Below are 17,304 nucleotides of genomic sequence, written 5' to 3'. Positions count from 1 at the left end.
TCATGAGGCCCCCCAGGAAACAGCAGGGAATCGAGGAGTGAGACTGAGCTATCTTGTGTATTTCCGCCTCTTCCGTGTATTTCCGCCTCTTCCCGTGAGAAAGTGATGGGAGAGGCATCCCCGCCCTCGAGACTGGCCCGGATCTGGGCACACCTATTGTTATCTAACAGGCACGGTATTCAGGTGCAAACTACGCGGCCGGAGAGCTTAATTAGGGTCAGGAAAGCCTGAAGGCGCTCTTAGCGCGGGAGGGGCCCTTACAGGACAGAAGGCGCCTCTTCCCTTTTCCTCTCTTCGCTCTTCCCTCCCCCCTCTCTCCCCACTTCCACTTCCACTTTCATTCTCTTACTGTTAAGATCTTTGCCTCCTTGGGAGATTTCTCTCTCTCTCCTAAGGAAGAGTTCCCCCTGCACATGTAACCAGGACCCTGAATAAAGCCTAACCCTTGTTCGACTCCGGAAAGTCTCTTCTCTCATACGTTTATCCGGTTTGGCCAGCCAAAGACCTGCGATAGGTAAGGTAAGACTCGGGTAGCCCTCAGGCCTCTAGGCCTGGCAATCTATCATCACCAACAGTATTATTTTCCTTCACTTCCTCTGTCAGGTCTTCAAGGCCTTCTATCAAATTTAATTTCTCAAACGAATCATCCTCAGCATGCAGCTTGCTTGTTTCTATCACTGTCTTAGTATGCGCCAATAAGTCAACTTCTCCTCTCTCCAACACACTTTCCTATTACTTCTACCTTACTTTCCTGAGGAAGTTATCTCCTGAGTTAGCTGTAATTTCATTACTCCTATGTACCAGGTCTATAATCATCATTTACACTCACTTGTACGACATTTTGGTAAATGTCTGAGGTTTACCAATGAGTAGAACCACTCACAGTATACTAGGTTCTCTTGGCTCCATCCATTATTAGCGAGGTGATCTTTAAAAAAGCTACTTTTTTGAACCAGAGTTTTTTCTTTTGGGCATTTGCCATGTTTACCTCAAAGAGTGCTTGGGATAATCAAATGAGAATACTGTAAAAGTGCCATAAAAATGATAATGTACTACACAGACATAACATATTATTCTAACATACTGGATGATCTGTTCTTTTCCACATACAAATATTGTATGAATCTCACTTTGAGAACCATGAGGGCACAAGCTATATTTTCTAATTCTTGGACCCACTTTCTTATCCAGGAAGATTATATTAGCTTATATCAGGTGTTCAGAAATATTTCACAAGTAGAACAGCTCTGTAAAACTTTTCATTTACATAAATTATTTCTCCGTGCAATTAGATGATAATATAGTTACATTTCTTATGTTAGTAAGGAAATCTGCTAGAAATTTCTTATTCCACAATTGCCACAGGAATCGTATGTCAATCAGAACTGAGATGGTTGAAGGCTTTATTGCAATAAATGATATCCAGTGATAAAGCTTCTCAATGAAACAATGAGGACAAGGGGAAAAAAGCAGCATCCCTTCAAAAGCTAATGTTTTAAACCGTTTTATACATAATGGACTTTAGTTGAGAGCAGAATATTGTAGTTACTAAATATAAGGGTGAGGCAACAGTATCTCTGATAATGGAACTGTAACGAAACTGATCTAGCTCCTAGTCTAGAGAAGAACCTAAAAGAGAAGCTGCCTGTGTGAGTAGCCCAACCCACCTGTGTAGTAAAGGGGGAAAAGGGCTGGCTTTACAGGCAGAAGATCAGTGTTCAATTTCTGTCTCTGACACTTGCTGCTGTGCAACTTTGGGCAAGTTACTTAAATTCTCCAGGTCTTAGGTTCCTTACCTGGAAACGAAGGAGTTGACCTAAATAGCCTCTAAGGTACTTTCTAACTCTAAATCAATGATCCTAGATGGCATTTCTACTGTCAGTCAATCTTCTCCAAACCTGGACAAACTGTGATAAATAAAGATAACAGGGGAACTGGACTGAATACAGAAACACAAGCAATCCATGTTAAAAAGTATGAGGCCAGTGTCAGAATCTTTGGGGGATACCGTGAAAGATGGGGTGGTGAAGTGGGGTTAGGACTGAGATGATTTGTAAAGGGTTGAGGCAGATGGAAAAGGCAAAAAAAAGTAGAAGTACAAGAGAGAAAGGCATTTAAAGAGGTATAGAGCAATCCTTCATGAAAGGATTTGTTCTGTGAGGTTTGGACTCAATCAAAAGGCTGCAACTGAGGACCCAGAAGTCCACACGTGGCCTCGAGGCTACAGGTTCCCCACCCTTGGTATAGAGCTTTAAACATGTGGTGAACATAGTTCATTTAAGTTTCATTCAATTCTGACTTACAAGCAAATGAAAACAAAGGATGAATCTAACAATTTTGAAAACACAAAAACCCACAGTTCCAAAGGAAGGAGTTGTCTAAACCTTTTCCAATCTTTAGTAACTATGGATTACATTTGGTGGTTGGAGAAGCCCCAAACTGTAGGTGCATTAGGCCAGTTCATTGAGTGGATTCCCTTATTTTTTTGATGGGCTTAAGTTCAAGTCTAGCAAACTAGGAAAATATACTGATATTGGTATTTCTAGAATAACAGCTTGTGTCTTCATTTCCATTTCATTTATCAAAACTTATAACAATTGCATTCTATTCCATTTGGCCTTAGGGCACATTGACAACTTTTAAAACATAGCATTCAACATTTTAGAGTTATCACAAATCATTTCAAAGCAATCAAACATTTAGCAGAAAAATATAGCCTACCTACCTGAGACAAGGAGACAGAGACCCTCCATGGAGAGCAAACTACCTTGACCGGAATTTAGGAATTATTAAAGAGGTACCCTGGTTGACTGCCTCTGTTGAGAGGGTACATGGGGAAAGAGGACCCCAAACTGTAAGTAACCAAGGCCCCAACCGAAAACTGTATAAAAATAAAGTCGTTCAACACAAAGTCCACAGATTGCCTTTGACCCACTTCCATCTCTTTTTTCCAGAAGAGCAGGGAAGCAGTAACGGCTGGAGAGCACTGGTCAAAGAAAGTATACCTGGATCTGCTGCCTGAGAATGAGCTGTGTCTAGAAGACCGACTAGAATAGGAGCTGTAGGATGAGGACCTGGACCGGGATCGAGAGGAGCCAGAACCAGAGTATGATGATGAACGAGAAGATGACCTGATAAAAAAAGGGGAAGAAAAGTCATCCCATCAACTTAAGAATCTTGGTTTACTTAACTTGTAACTTTCAGTTTTGAACAGCACTGGGTTCTTCCCAAAAAGTATGTACCCCAGCTTCCATTTAGAAATTTTTACAGGCACAACTCAGTCAAATCCATTTTTACAAATTTTTTTAATAACAATTTTCACACTTTTTTTCTTCTGTCATCGTGTATAGCTTGTTATTGTCTTCTCATATGTCTCACCCTCCCCACCGTCCAGCTCAAACAAAAATCTAGACTCAGAATTTCAGATGCTTTCTCATAGAAAGCATTTAACGTTACTATTCTCTAACACACTGAATTTTTACCAGTTGTCAAAGACTGGCCTTAAAAGGGCAGGAGACCCATTGGTTTTTGGTAGCCTTGCAAGAGAGATTCTATGTGGCTATTACTTTCATTCAATCCACAAAACCACCTCAGATGTTCTTCGCAACTTTTGTGCATTTGGAAGTCAATTCTCACCTTTCATGCCCTATTTTCACTGGCAAATAACTTCATGTAAGTTTTACTCACAAGAAAAACTATTTCAAAGTGAAAACATAGCTCCTCTTAATAACAATAAACCAAAATAGCTAAAGAAGTTAATTCAGGAATAACAATGCCTATTATAGCCTAAACTACTTTTTCTCAAAGTGCTCATTTTACCTGGAGGAATTGGATGCAGATGCTGATGAGGCAGATGTTTTTCGACGCCTCCGTGCACGACTTGGAGAAACTGATACGCCAAGTTTCTTCTTAGGGGACTTAGATCGTCGCCAAGGATCCTTCCATTCATCTGCTCTTTTCACCTGTGGGCCAGCTGATGTGGTTTCCTTCTTTGGTGGCTCAGGTTGACGGCTGAAAACATGCACATACCAATTTTAATAAAGAACAGAGTTCTCTTGCTATCATAAGAAACCGATATTCCAATACTACAAGAGTATTCTATCTCTATCTTCTACCCAATTTATCACCTAACTTTCTGATCAGAGGCCAACTTTGTAAATAAAAGACAAAGATATCTAGAAGCAAACAGGCACTGTCTCTTGGGAGAAAATTATCTTTAAAGGGAGATTCATTTCCTCCATTGAGCAAAGTGGTACAGGATTCCCTTACCTCTTCTAACCCAATCCACCCTTACAAATTTTAAGTATGACTTTAAAGAGATAAGTTTTACTGGTTCAACAAGAAATAAATAACCATGCTAAGCCATAAGACCAGAGAGATCTTGAAAAAAACTATTAAAAAAAGCAACTAGGAAACATAAAGGTTCATAAAGAACCATGAACATAGGAAGTAAGATTTAGGAGCAGTAAGAGGGATACAAGGAGATGTTCTACAAGGCCCTAAAAGTAAACTAATCCATGTGACCAACGCTGACTTGTAAATTGTAATGAACTTAGTGGACAATGGTTTGTCAAACTGACAATAATGAAAAATAATTTGATGAAAGCAAATCTCAGATATGAGACTACCATGAGCATTCTGTGTGTTGTGGTATGAAGCTCCCAGAGATTGAACTCTTCTCCAACTGAATGTACTGACAAAAAGATTTAGCTGACTAAAATAGTTCTGACAATTAAAGATGTGATTGGAGCACAATATTTGAGGAAGGGTAGATGCCTAGAAAGTATGACTTATTTTTTTGCTTAGACCCCAGAACAATAAATATACTCTGTGATAGAGTTAGGTAGTACCACAGTGCTAAGAATAACAGTTTGGGATTTTGGAAAGCCAATGGTTACAGGTTCCCCTAAGGAAAAAATTCTAAAATAATAATTTACAGAATATTATATCCAATGAAGTTAGTGGGAATTTCAGATGCTTTCTCATCTCTTAAACGATCAGAACAAAAATGATAAGTGTTTCTTTTCTTTTTTTTTTTTTTTGCTTTTGGGACATTCTTTTGTTAACGGCAGTGATGGGATTTGCTTAATTGGCCAATAGGCATTTGTTCAGTTCCTGCCATGTGAGTAGCACTATGCCAGCATTCTGGGGACACAAAACTTTTTTAAATTTTTTTTTTATACATATTTTAAAATTTATTTTCAGTGTTCCACAATCACTACCATACAACCTATATTTTTTCTTTCCCTCCTTCCCCCCAACTCTCACCCCTCTTCCCGAGACAGCATACAATTTTGTATAGGTTCTACACATACATTCCCATTAAATACATTTTCACCATAGTCATGCTGTGCTGAAGAATTAAAATGAATGGGAGAAATCATATAACAAACCAAAACGTAATACAAAAAAAATGATCTGCTACATTCTGCGACTGAATTTCATAGCTCTTTCTCTGAATGTGGAAAACATTTTGCCTTACAAAACCACTGGGAATTTCTTAAGTCCTTGCATTGCAATGAAGTTCTAAGTCTACCAGAAAAAATCCTCGCACACTGTGGTTGTTGCTGTGTACAGAGTTCTCCTGGTTCTGCTTGGGGACACAAAACTTTAGGTATAACACCTGTATTAACTTGAATTAACATATTACCATCAAAATCAAGACTTAAAATTTCTCACCTCTCATCTTTAGTCCCTGAACCACTGCTACATGACCATGTCCTATTGTATTAAAGTAGTAAACGAAGAAAATGAAAAAAAGACCAGATAATTCCATTCCAAGAGAGATCATTTAAGAGATTCTTTCACCTTTTTACTTATGGGACTGTCATCTTAGTCTAATATTTAAACAGGAAGTTTGTGTTTCATAATCAGGATTTACTTTAATCATCAGAGTATTTCAGTTCTGCTAGATAACAAAAGGAAGGGAAAAAAGATGGGAATTAGAGAAGGTAAAGAGTTCTTTGCTCTGCCTACGACTGGTTCTAAAATTTAACACTATGCTGTGATAGGAGGGAAGGCAAAAAGAGCTTTGGTTTGTCACCATGGTCACAGTAAAGTCCAAAGAGACTATCTGAGATTGTAGACAGACTGGTTAATCCAGGTTGTCTACAATTCTTTATAGAGTCAACATTTTCACATCAGCAAGCATTTCCCACCTACTCTGCGGATAAAACTATTTGGAATCCAAATGAACTGGCTGCTTCAATAGCAGCAGTGCAGAGCCCAGAAAGTATCTGTACATAACCTTCTTCTCACATAGTTGCATTACAGGAAATTCTAGATATACTCCAAGCACTCTTACCAACAAAATGAGAACTGGGACTCTGATGACAAACAACTGAAGAGGTACTGGATTTTCTACTGGCAGAGATAGTCACGAAGTATCTTTATTCTCAAGGCTAGACAATTTCAAGAAAGTAGTAAAGAGGTTATTATTCAAGAATTCATCTCTGTAGGATATCCTGCCAACTGCTATCCTCTGGGGAAGTAGGTGAGGTCATTATCCCCATTTTACAATTGAGGAAACCGAGAAAGAGAGAGGTGAAGTGACTTAAGCAGGGTTATATGGCTAATTAGGTGTCTGATGCTGGATTTGAACTCAGATCTTCCTGAGTCTAGACCCAGTACTCTATTCACTATAACACGTAGCTGTCCAGGACGACAAAAGTTGAGCCCAGAATTCCTCCCAGAAGTGTGAAAAGTCCAGTCCTAGCATGAAGACAAGCAGCAGGCTGTAGAAATGATTAAACAAAAAAGAATCCCACCATGAGGAGGTACAGCGATAGGGAAGCACAAGATACGAACCCAGAAGAGAACGTCTCAAAGACATCTCAAAGCAAAATCTCAAACAAAAATGTAGCTTTGGGCACAAGTCCACCCAAAATTCCTGGAAAAAGATAAAAGCAAGAGGTTTTGGGGGATTTAAGAGTTAAACATGATTTCAAGAAAGATCTACATATTGGTCAAGAAAGATGAAAGCTAAGAAAAGTCACTGGATTTGGCAATTAGGAGTTCACTAGTAACCCTGGAGAAAGCAGTATTAGTTGAATATAGTTGGAAGCCAGACTTCAAGAGGCTAAGAAGTGAGAGGTGAGGAATTAAGGCAATGACTGCAGACAGCTTTTCCTAGGGGTCTGACAGTGAAACAGAAAAAAGACATAGAATGATAGCTAGAAGTTCCTTTTGTACTTTTTAAGGGTGGAAAATATTTGGGCATGTTTGTAGGCAGCAGTGAAAGAGCCCATGAATAAAGATAGATTCTAATGAGAGGTATGTTTCATCAGTCTTTTAAAGCCACTACTGTTCACTGCTTTGATCAGTCATTCTTCTTCCTAATTCACTCGTGTTTACTGCTTAGATCATCAGAGTTGTTTTTCTTCATATTACTACTGTTTTTATTGCGCAAATTTCTTTCCTGGTTCTGTTCATACACTCCTTTCCCTGTCTGTCTAAATCTATTATGTTCATCATTTCTTATGGAACAGTAATATTCAATTATATTTATGTATCACATTCAGCCATTTCTAAGAGATGACCTATTTTGTTTCCATGTCTTTGTGATTACAAAAAATGCTGCCATACCAATAAGTGTTCTCATAGAGACTAGTTTTTTCCCCTCCCCTACATCTTCTTGGTAGGTATGCCTAATAGAAGTCAACAGAAAAAAGAGAATGCACAGTTTAGTGACTTTTTGTATAACAAAATAATTATGTTCATCAATTAAATTCAAAATAAAAAAGTAAAAAAAAAAAGATTCTAAAGAAGGAAGAAATAATTGGAGCTCAAAGAGTTAAGAGAGGATGGGATCAGAAACATGGAGAGAGTTGATCTTGGCAAGGAGAACAGAACAAGAGAAAAGATGACCAAGATGTGCAGTAGAACAAAAGAGGGGACTCGGTTTGCATGGCCTTGATTGTTTTTAAAGTAACATACGAGACGAGGTCCACATTTGGGAATAGGGTGCTCTAAGTGGCTTGAGGAAAGACAGGACATTTGGAATAGATGATGTGGAGACTTCAAAAGAGAGTCAATCAGGAATGAGAAAAAGGACTGCCATAAAGCCAGAAAAGGCCCGATGAGATGCTGATCTGATCAGAGTACTATGTTATGGAACTATCATTTTCCTGGACACCAGACGTCCCTCAATACAAAGCTAACCTTTTTTCGGTTGTCAAATGTTAACTCATGTTGAACTCAGAGCCCCCAGATATAGAAAAAAGCTTAGAATGCACCAGTTAAGAGATAAGGAAAAATACTATACTATTAGGAAAAAGATACTGTGAATACTGTCCCCATGAGATTTAGTCTACCAAAAAGTGATGTCTGATTCGACAACTAAAAAGTAGATAATATAAGGAACAGAAGAGCAACAAGTAAAAGAACAACAAGACTGAAAGCTCTTTGAGGGAAAGGAATAACTATTCATTCTTGTGTTCTCCACAGTGGAGTGTACCTGAAAGGGCCCTGGATTTAGTAAGAGGATCTGGGTTTGAATTCTGACTCTCCTATACTTTTTTAGTACTAATGGGACCACAGAAAATTTACTCCTCTACTTTGGGTCCCAGTTCTCTCATCTGTTTCTGTTGTTTCACACATATAAAAAAATTGTAAAAAATAAGAGGATTGGACTAGACGATCTCAATCAATCAACATTTATTAAGTGCCTATTATATGTCAGGCAATGTGCTAGGCTCTGGAGATACAAAAAGGCAAAAGGCAATCCCTGCTCAGAGAGTTTACAATATGATAGAAAAGACAATATTCAAACAAATATATGAAGTAAGCTATACATAAGAAAAATAGGAAATAATAAACAGAGGGAAGATGGTGGGATGAGATTTTATTTGGGATTTAAAGGAAACCAAGGAAGTCAGCAAGCAGAGATGAGGATGGAGAACGTTACAAATAAGGGGACGATCCAGAGAAAATTCCTAGAACCAAGAGATGAAGTGCTTTGTTTGTGGAACAGCCAGAAAGTCAGTTAGTATATGACAGGGAATGAGTCTAAGAAGACCGCAGAGACAGAAGGCGCTAGGCCATGAAAGGCCTTGGATGCCAAATAAAACATTTAGCACAGGGAGCTACTGGAGTTTAATGAGTGAGGGGTGTGGGAGCATCACATGATGGAATCTAAGCTTCAGGAAAATCATTTTAGTGGCTGAATGGAGGATGGATTGGAGTGGGAGAAGAGACACGAGGCAGGAAGACCCACTAACAAGCCACTGCAATGATCTAGGCATGAAGAGATGAGGTTCCTTTCAGCTTTATATCCCATGAACTAAATTTACCTGGAGAACAGCAGGTTAGCTCCTTGAGGAATGGAGCTAAAGAGTATGAGGAAATGTCAGAAAACGTTGAAAAGGACTTCAAAGTCATTTACTCCAAATTCTGTTCAAGCCTGAATTTAATCTACAATGTTCCTGATGAGTAACACTCAGCAAATATTTGAATTAAGAGATGAAAGAACCAGTGTCATACTACTTAAAATGGATGTGCACAAATCTACAGATCTGACAACTTATATCCTACAGATTTCTAAAGCTAGCCAAAGTCTCTGCTGAATCAAGCTATTATTGATGATTCAATAAGTACAAAGTAGGCTCCTGAAAACTGGAGCAATGCAAATAGTTTTTCATATTTATAAAAGGGAGAAAGGATAACTAAATATTAGATACCTTTCAGCTTAATTTATATAAAACCTGGAACCAAGCTAAATCCTGGATTGGTGATTCGAGGAGGAATTTAAACTAGAATAAATTCTGGTACATAATAATGATTTTTGTTTGTGGACTATAAAATATTCTTGGCAAGAGGGTTATTTTCTATTATTTCACAGGTATAAAAAATACTGCTTTTACCTTTTCTATATGAAAACTGTCTTTAAGTTCTTGTATCAGTTCTAAATGACTGAACAACTCCTAGAATTTAGTGGGAAAAAGTCGAGGTACAGCACAATGAATTTATAGGGATGATTAACAGTCCCTGAGAATTACAGAACAAGTGGAAATGAGAATCTACTCACTAGTTTCAGTCAATCCTTTATTAGGTTAGGGAACTGATAGTAACACCACCTGCTGCTAAATGAATATGGAAAGAATTTCAGTCTAACTAAAAAACAGCACCCATATCTTGTTCCTCAATACACTGATCTTAAAGGAAGAAAATGCTACTTTTAAGTAAAGTTTGCAAAAAGAAAGTCTCTAAAAAACAAATCAAGTGAGATGGTGACATCTGGTATGAACTACCAGGAAAGAAAGCACAACGGCCTGCCTGTAGGTAAATGCTTTCAAGAACTTTTCCACCTTCCACTGGCAGGAAGCAATGTTGAAAAAAAAGACACTTTACAAGATGTGTAACACCTATTTCTTTCAAAGAGTTCAAGGAAAACACTGCCACAAAAAGTACTTTAGTACATAAGCACTTTGCAAAGGCCATAAAATTCTGCAATGAGAAAGCCCTTGAAATTTTAAATCAAACGCACAGATTTCCACCACGATTTAACAGTTTTAATGTATGTATGTAGTTCCCCATATAATGGCATACTCAGTGGATTGCTTTTGCTATAAAAGAAAGATTGAACACTACTAAAAACAAAGACCTGAGGAAAGTTTAATTTTAAGCAATCCCTCATCACTTGGATCATTAGAGAAAACTGACTAATTAAATGAAGAAATGGAGTGGGAGGTCAGGAACATTCTACTTATTGCATAGTCCTTAGTGCATTTATAGTATCTATAGAGTGAAGTATAAATTTCTTTATTCTTGAACTGGCATGCTTATGTAATTAAAAAAAAAAACAAACACCACAATAAACAAACACCATGTGAAGCCTATAGTTAGTGTTCTAGCACAAATCAAGTGACAAAACTCAAAATCCATTCAATTCCATAAGTAAAATACAGGGTAATAAATGAAATAGGATGGAAACTGGCAAAAAGTTACAGACAACTGAATACAGCAAAGCTTTTAAAAAAATCAAGAAAAGACACTTTCTAAGGATTTCAAAGAAAAATAATGTTAAGATTCAGGAGAAACAAAGAAAAGAAAAATTCAAAAGTGCAATAAAACATTTTTGCACAAAAGTTGGAAATATTAGCTCAAATGGATTAGTAATAGGATTTAGTCATTATCCCTATTTTATAACTAGGCTAAACTAAGATATATGCAAACACAAGTGTTATTTATTTGAAATCTAGTGCTCTATCCACTCTACCAGCTCTTCTCAAAGTGTGATTCCTGAGGCACTTTGGGGTCTCCAAGACTGTTCCAGGGGACCTTCTCTCCCTTCTACTGTCCCTGACATTTCAAAAGTACCAGCTAAAATCTCACCTTCTACCAGAAGTCTTTCCTTATCTCTTGTAATTCTAGTGAACTGTCTCTGTTGACTATTTTCCATGTTTCCTGTATATAACTTGTTTATAAATAATTGCTTGCATGCTGTCTCTCTCAAAACAGATTGCGAGCTGCTGAAGAGCAAGGACTGTCTTTTGTTTTTTCTGCCTCCTCAGCACTGTGCAGTGCCTGACACACAATGAGTACTTAATTTACTGACTGATTTCTAATATAGTAAATATCAACAGATATAACCCATATAAACAAAAGTTCTTGAGGGGAGGGATGACTAATAATTTTTAAGGGTGTAAAAGGTACCATACTAATTAAACTATCAGATAATTATTTTCTAGAGTTGGAAAAAATAGTTCAGCTGGATGAACAAAAGGTCCTGAATATCAAGGAGACTAATGGAAAGAAATACTAGGAAAGGTGGCCTAGCGCTACCAGATCTCAAATTGTACTATAAAGCAGCAATTACCAAAACCGCTTGGTACGGGTTAAGAAATAGAAGGGTAGACAAGTGGAACAGGCTAGGTACTCAAGACACAGTAGACAATGAATATAGCAATCTACTGTTTGATAAACCCAAGGAACCCAGCTTCTGGGATAAGAACTCACTTTTTGACAAAAACTGCTGGGAAAGCTGGATAAAAGTGTGGAGGAAACTAGGCATAGACCAATGCCTGACACCATACACAAGAATAAAATCCAATCTACGATCTAGGTATGAAGATGGATACTATGGACAAATTAGTGGAGCAAGAAATAGTGTATTTATCATATTTATGGAGAAGGGAAGAATTTTTGACTAAAGAAGAGATAGAAAGCATTGTGAAGTGCAAGATGGATAATTTTCATTACATTAAACTGAAAAGTTTTTGCACAACCAAACCCAATGCAACCAAAATTTGGAGGGATGTAGAAAATTGGGAAAGAATTTTTACAGCTAATCTCAGGGATAAAGGCCTCATTTCTAGAACACATAGAAAACTCATTCAAATACACAAAAATACAAGTCATTCCCCAATTGATAAATGGTCAAAGGATATGAACAGGCAATTTTCAGAGGAAGAAATTAAAGATATCTATAGTCATATGAAAAAATGCTCTAAATCATTTTTGATTAGAGATACAAATCAAATAACTCTGAGGTACCACATCACACCTATAAGATTGGCTAACATGATAGAACAGGAAGATGATAAATGTTGGAGAGTTGGAACACTAATACATTGTTGGTGGAGATGTGAGCTGATCCAACCATTCTGGAGAGCAATTTGGAACTATGCCCAAAGGGCTACAAAAATATGCACACCCTTTGACCCAGCAATAGTGCTTCTAGGACTGTATCCTCAAGAGATCATAAAAATGGGAAAGGGTCTCACATGTACAAAAATATTTATAGCGGCACTCTTGGTGGTGGCCAAAAACTGGAAATCAAGGGGATGCCCATCAATTGGGGAATGGCTGAATAAATTGTGGTATATGAATGTAATGGAATACTATTGCGCTATAAGAAATGACGAGCAGGAAGAGAGGCCTGGCAAGGCTTATATGACCTGATGTGGAGCGAAAGGAGCAGAACCAGAAGAACTTTGTGCACAACAATGGCCACAGTGTGCGAGTTTTTTCTGGTAGACTTGGAACTTCATTGCAAGGACTTAAAAAAAAAAAATTCCCAATAGTCTTCTAAGGCAAAATGCCTTCCACATCCAGAGAAAGAACTATGGAATTCAATCACAGACTGTAGCAGATTGTGTGTGTGTGTGTATTGCGTTTTGGTTTGTTAGATGATCTCTCCCACTCATTTTAACTCTTCAACACTATAGTGAAAATGTATTTAATAGGAATGTATATGTAGAACCTATACAAAACTGTATGCCATTGCAGGGAGGGAGGAGGGAGGGAAGGGAAAATAACAATCTAATTCATATGGTAGTTTTTGCAGAACACTGAAAATAAATAAAATTAATTAATAATTTAAAAAAAAGAGTGTTAAGGGATCCTGAAAACAGAAAGTGTGAGAACCTCTGCACCACACTGTGCGACTTCTCAGAAACTGGACAGAACTGGCTTCCTTTAGCTTTATTAGCTCGGTTCGTGACTGTTTCACGATTTTGATTTCATTGCTCTCATTGGCTTGGTTTTTAAGAATGAATATTATTCAAGGACATGCTTTAAAAAGCAGACTTTAACGACTGCTATAGATGGTGCGGCAGCTGCTGGTATGGGGAAGTTAAGCTTTTCCAAAATCATTCAAACTTACCACAAAACAGCCCTAGTCACCCTGAAGTTCAAAGCAAAGTGAGGTTTAAAATGGAAAACTCCACTAAGAACTGAAACTGTTGGTGCACAAGTCCTCTGAAAACAGGCAAAGACCTTCAGAGGGACCTGGCAGATGGGAGGGTCGTTACTGATTCCTCTGTTGCCTAGTACAGGCTTTCAAAAGTTGGAGGAACAGGCAGCAAGAATAATTTAAAAACAGATAGCTGCTGTTTGTGTGAAGAAATATCTCATCATGGGCAAAACAACATAAAAGTTGGGAGTACTTAAGATTGAGAAAAGGTAAATTTTACTGATGAAACTCACCTTTTCACTCAAGGCTATGACAAAACTATAATTAGAAAAAGTTCAGGTGAGTAGGAAAGATTGGGTATCTTCATCAGACTATAAAACATCCACTCCAAAACATGTTTGGGGAACTTTTAAAAAAGAAATTTCCTATGGCCCTGGAGGTCTAGTCCCCACTGAAGGAATACTAAATTATGGTACATATTTATCCAAGAGATAGAGAGAAATGATTCAGCTGCCTGTGAACTTGGTTGATTTAAACTGCTAGACTTGGAAAAATGAACTGTTTGGAGAAGGTATGCTTAATATTCCATGTGGTTTAAGTGTGATCTCAAGATGAATAATTAAAGAAAATGTCAAAATCTTGTGAGCTCAATACCAAATCATGTGAAACAAGTGAATGGAACAAAAGGAGAACATAATGAATATTAAAATATTTCTAAAGAAGCAAAAAATTATAAGGTTCACTTGCATGTCAATAATTTTGTCCAATTAATTTACAGTACATCAATGCACATAGGTATGTTACATGAAAGATACAAAGTAATTGGGGGTATATGACGATACTAACATTCAGGAGAATCTGAAAAATCTTCATGTAGAGAGTGAAAGTTCAGTCTTGAAGGAAAGTAAGGATTCTAAGAGGGAGAGGTAAGAAGGGAGTACATTGGGCACCAGGGACAGTCAATACAAAGGGAATGGAAATGGAAGAGTCTTATCTCCACAAGTCTAAAAAGTTAGTAAGCATTTATTAGGTGGCTAGCTTGTTCTAGGCAAGAAGACCAATTTGGTTGTGATATGAGTACATGGATGGAGGGGAATAAGGTATAATAAGGCTCGAAAGTAGGGGCAGGTTGTGAAGAACACCGAATACCAAACAACTGAATTTATATTTGATACTAAAGGTAACAGGAATCCAGTGGAGTTTACTGTGACATGATGACAGCTATACTTTAGGTAAGACACTCTAGTGTGGAGAATGGCTTACAGCGGAGAAAGACTGGAGGCAGGGAGAACTGTTAGAGAACAACTACTGCAAGAGCTCAGGCTACAGATGATAAGGATGTACTAGAAGAGTGGTTACATGGATGGAGAGAAGGGTATAAATGTCAAAGATATTATGGAGGTACAAACAGCAAGATTTAGTTCTTTGATATATGCAGTGAGTAATAGTAAGGAGTGAAGGATTACATTAAGGTCACATGGATCTCTAACTGAAACCTTTTGTAAATAATAAATATTACAAATTATAAGTAATACAAAGAATAATAAAGACAACAAGTATTGCAGAATGAAAAATGTGGAAGACTGGACAAGTACTCTGATTAAACCCTAAAGAGACTGAAAAGTTGTTACTTTATGTGTTGACAATAATTTAAAATGTAAGCAAGTGGTTGTACTGATGTTCCAATATTGTTCTTTAGTAAAATAATTAAAGAATAAGTTGGAAGTAAATACTGGGCAACATGAGAAAATGGCAATAAGAATTTCTCAATGTGGAAGTACAAACAACATGAACTTACAAGCTATAACCTGGAGCAGAGCAATCAGGGAAGTGAAAAAGAACTAGTAAAAGAGCATAGGAGGAGGAAAATGAGAATTGCCCTAAAATAAATATTCCAAGTGGGGCAGTTAGGTGGTGCAATGGATAGAGTCCCAGGCCTGGAATCAGGCCTCAGTTTCCTCATCTGTAAAGTGAGCTGGAGAAAGAAATGGCGGGGGCGGAGCCAAGATGGCGGAGTAGAAAGACGCACATACACATAGCTCCGAACCCACAACCCACAGAACATCTGTAAAAAGGGACTCACGGCGAATTCTGGAGCAGTAGAGGCCACAGAACAGTGGGGTGAAGGAGATTTCTGTTCCAGAGGGACCTGCAAACTTCTTGCAAAAGGTCCTTCATGCCACAGACTGGGCGCCGGGACTGGGAGCCAAGCACAGCCCTGCCGCGCCCGCGGCACCCAGAGGAGAAGATCCGAGCAGGCTTCAGGGATGGAATCTCCAGCGGCCGTGCAGGTCCCTCCACCCACAGGTGACAGGGGTCGGTGAGAGGGTCTCTTTGGCGGGTTGAGAGGGGAGTGGGGTGCCCCCATAACTCAGGCCCCGTCGGGAGGCAGAAGCTGAGGCAGCGGCAGACCAGGGCTCCCCAGGCAGGCAGGAGCCTGGATCCATTGTTGAAGGTTTCTCTGCATAACCCCCCTGAGGGAACTGAGCCCGAGAGGCGGCCCTGCCCCCACCTGAGCACCTGAACTTAATCTCACACTGAATAGCAGCCCTGCCCCTGCCCAAAACCCTGAGGCTGAGAAGCAGCATTTGAATCTCAGACCCCAAGCACTGGCTGGGAGGATCAGGAGGCGAGGTGGGTGTGAGGAGAATATTCAGAGGTCAAGTCATTGGCTGGGAAAATGCCCAGAAAAGGGAAAAGAAATAAGACTATAGAAGGTTACTTTCTTGGGGAACAGGCATTTCCTCCCTTGCTTTCTGATGAGGAAGAACAATGCTTACCATCAGGCAAAGAAACAGAAGTCAAGGCTTTTGTATCCCAGCCCACTCAATAGGCTCAGGCCATGGAAGAGCTCAAAAAGAATTCTGAAAATCAAGTTAGAGAGGTGGAGGAAAAACTGGGAAGAGGAATGAGAGACATGCAGTCAAAGCATGAACAGCAGATCAGCTCCCTGCTAAAGGAAACCCAAAAAAATGCTGAAGAAAATAACACCCTGAAAAATAGGCTAACTCAATTGGCAAAGGAGGTTCAAGAAACCAATGAGGAGAAGAATGCTTTCAAAAGCAGAATTAGCCAAATGGAAAAGGAGATTCAAAAGCTCACTGAAGAAAATAGTTCTTTCAAAATTAGGATGGAACAGATGGAGGCTAATGACTTTATGAGAAACCAAGAAATCACAAAACAAAACCGAAAAAATGGAAGATAATGTGAAATATCTCATTGGAAAGACAACTGACCTGGAAAATAGATCCAGGAGAGACAATTTAAAAATTATGGGACTACCTGAAAGCCATGATCAAAAAAAGAGCCTAGACATCATCTTTCATGAAATTATCAATGAAAATTGCCCTGAGATTCTAGAACCAGAGGGCAAAATAAGTATTCAAGGAATCCACCAATCACCGCCTGAAAGAGATCCTAAAAGAGATACTCCTAGGAACATTGTGGACAAATTCCAGAGTTCCCAGGTCAAGGAGAAAATATTGCAAGCAGCTAGAAAGAAACAATTCAAGTATTGTGGAAATACTATCAGGATAACACAAGATCTAGCAGCTTCTACATTAAGGGATCGAAGGGCAAGGAATAGGATATTCCAGAAGTCAAAGGAACTAGGACTAAAACCAAGAATCACCTACCCAGCAAAACTGAGTATAATACTTCAGGGGAAAAAC

General features: G+C 38.5%; 1 protein-coding gene across 17 annotated transcripts in view; it reads right to left on the bottom strand.

Moving 5' to 3' along the window:
• ZC3H18 (zinc finger CCCH-type containing 18) overlaps nucleotides 1–17,304 on the bottom strand; it is an 87,823-nt gene that overhangs the window by 29,451 nt on the left and 41,068 nt on the right. For all 17 annotated transcript variants that reach the window (XR_011972909.1, XM_072636306.1, XM_072636318.1 and 14 more), the window contains 2 exons: nucleotides 3,820–4,011; nucleotides 3,006–3,131 (listed from right to left, as the gene is read on the bottom strand). Coding sequence is in view for 16 of the 17 variants with exons in the window: in XM_072636306.1 (XP_072492407.1) it covers nucleotides 3,006–3,131; nucleotides 3,820–4,011 (318 nt within the window). In the remaining variant the exon portion in view is untranslated. The remainder of the gene's footprint in view (nucleotides 1–3,005; nucleotides 3,132–3,819; nucleotides 4,012–17,304) is intronic.

This window comes from Notamacropus eugenii, chromosome 1 (assembly GCF_028372415.1).
Source record: "Notamacropus eugenii isolate mMacEug1 chromosome 1, mMacEug1.pri_v2, whole genome shotgun sequence".
NCBI lineage: Eukaryota > Metazoa > Chordata > Mammalia > Diprotodontia > Macropodidae > Notamacropus > Notamacropus eugenii.
This window is presented reverse-complemented; position numbering and strand designations above follow the sequence as displayed.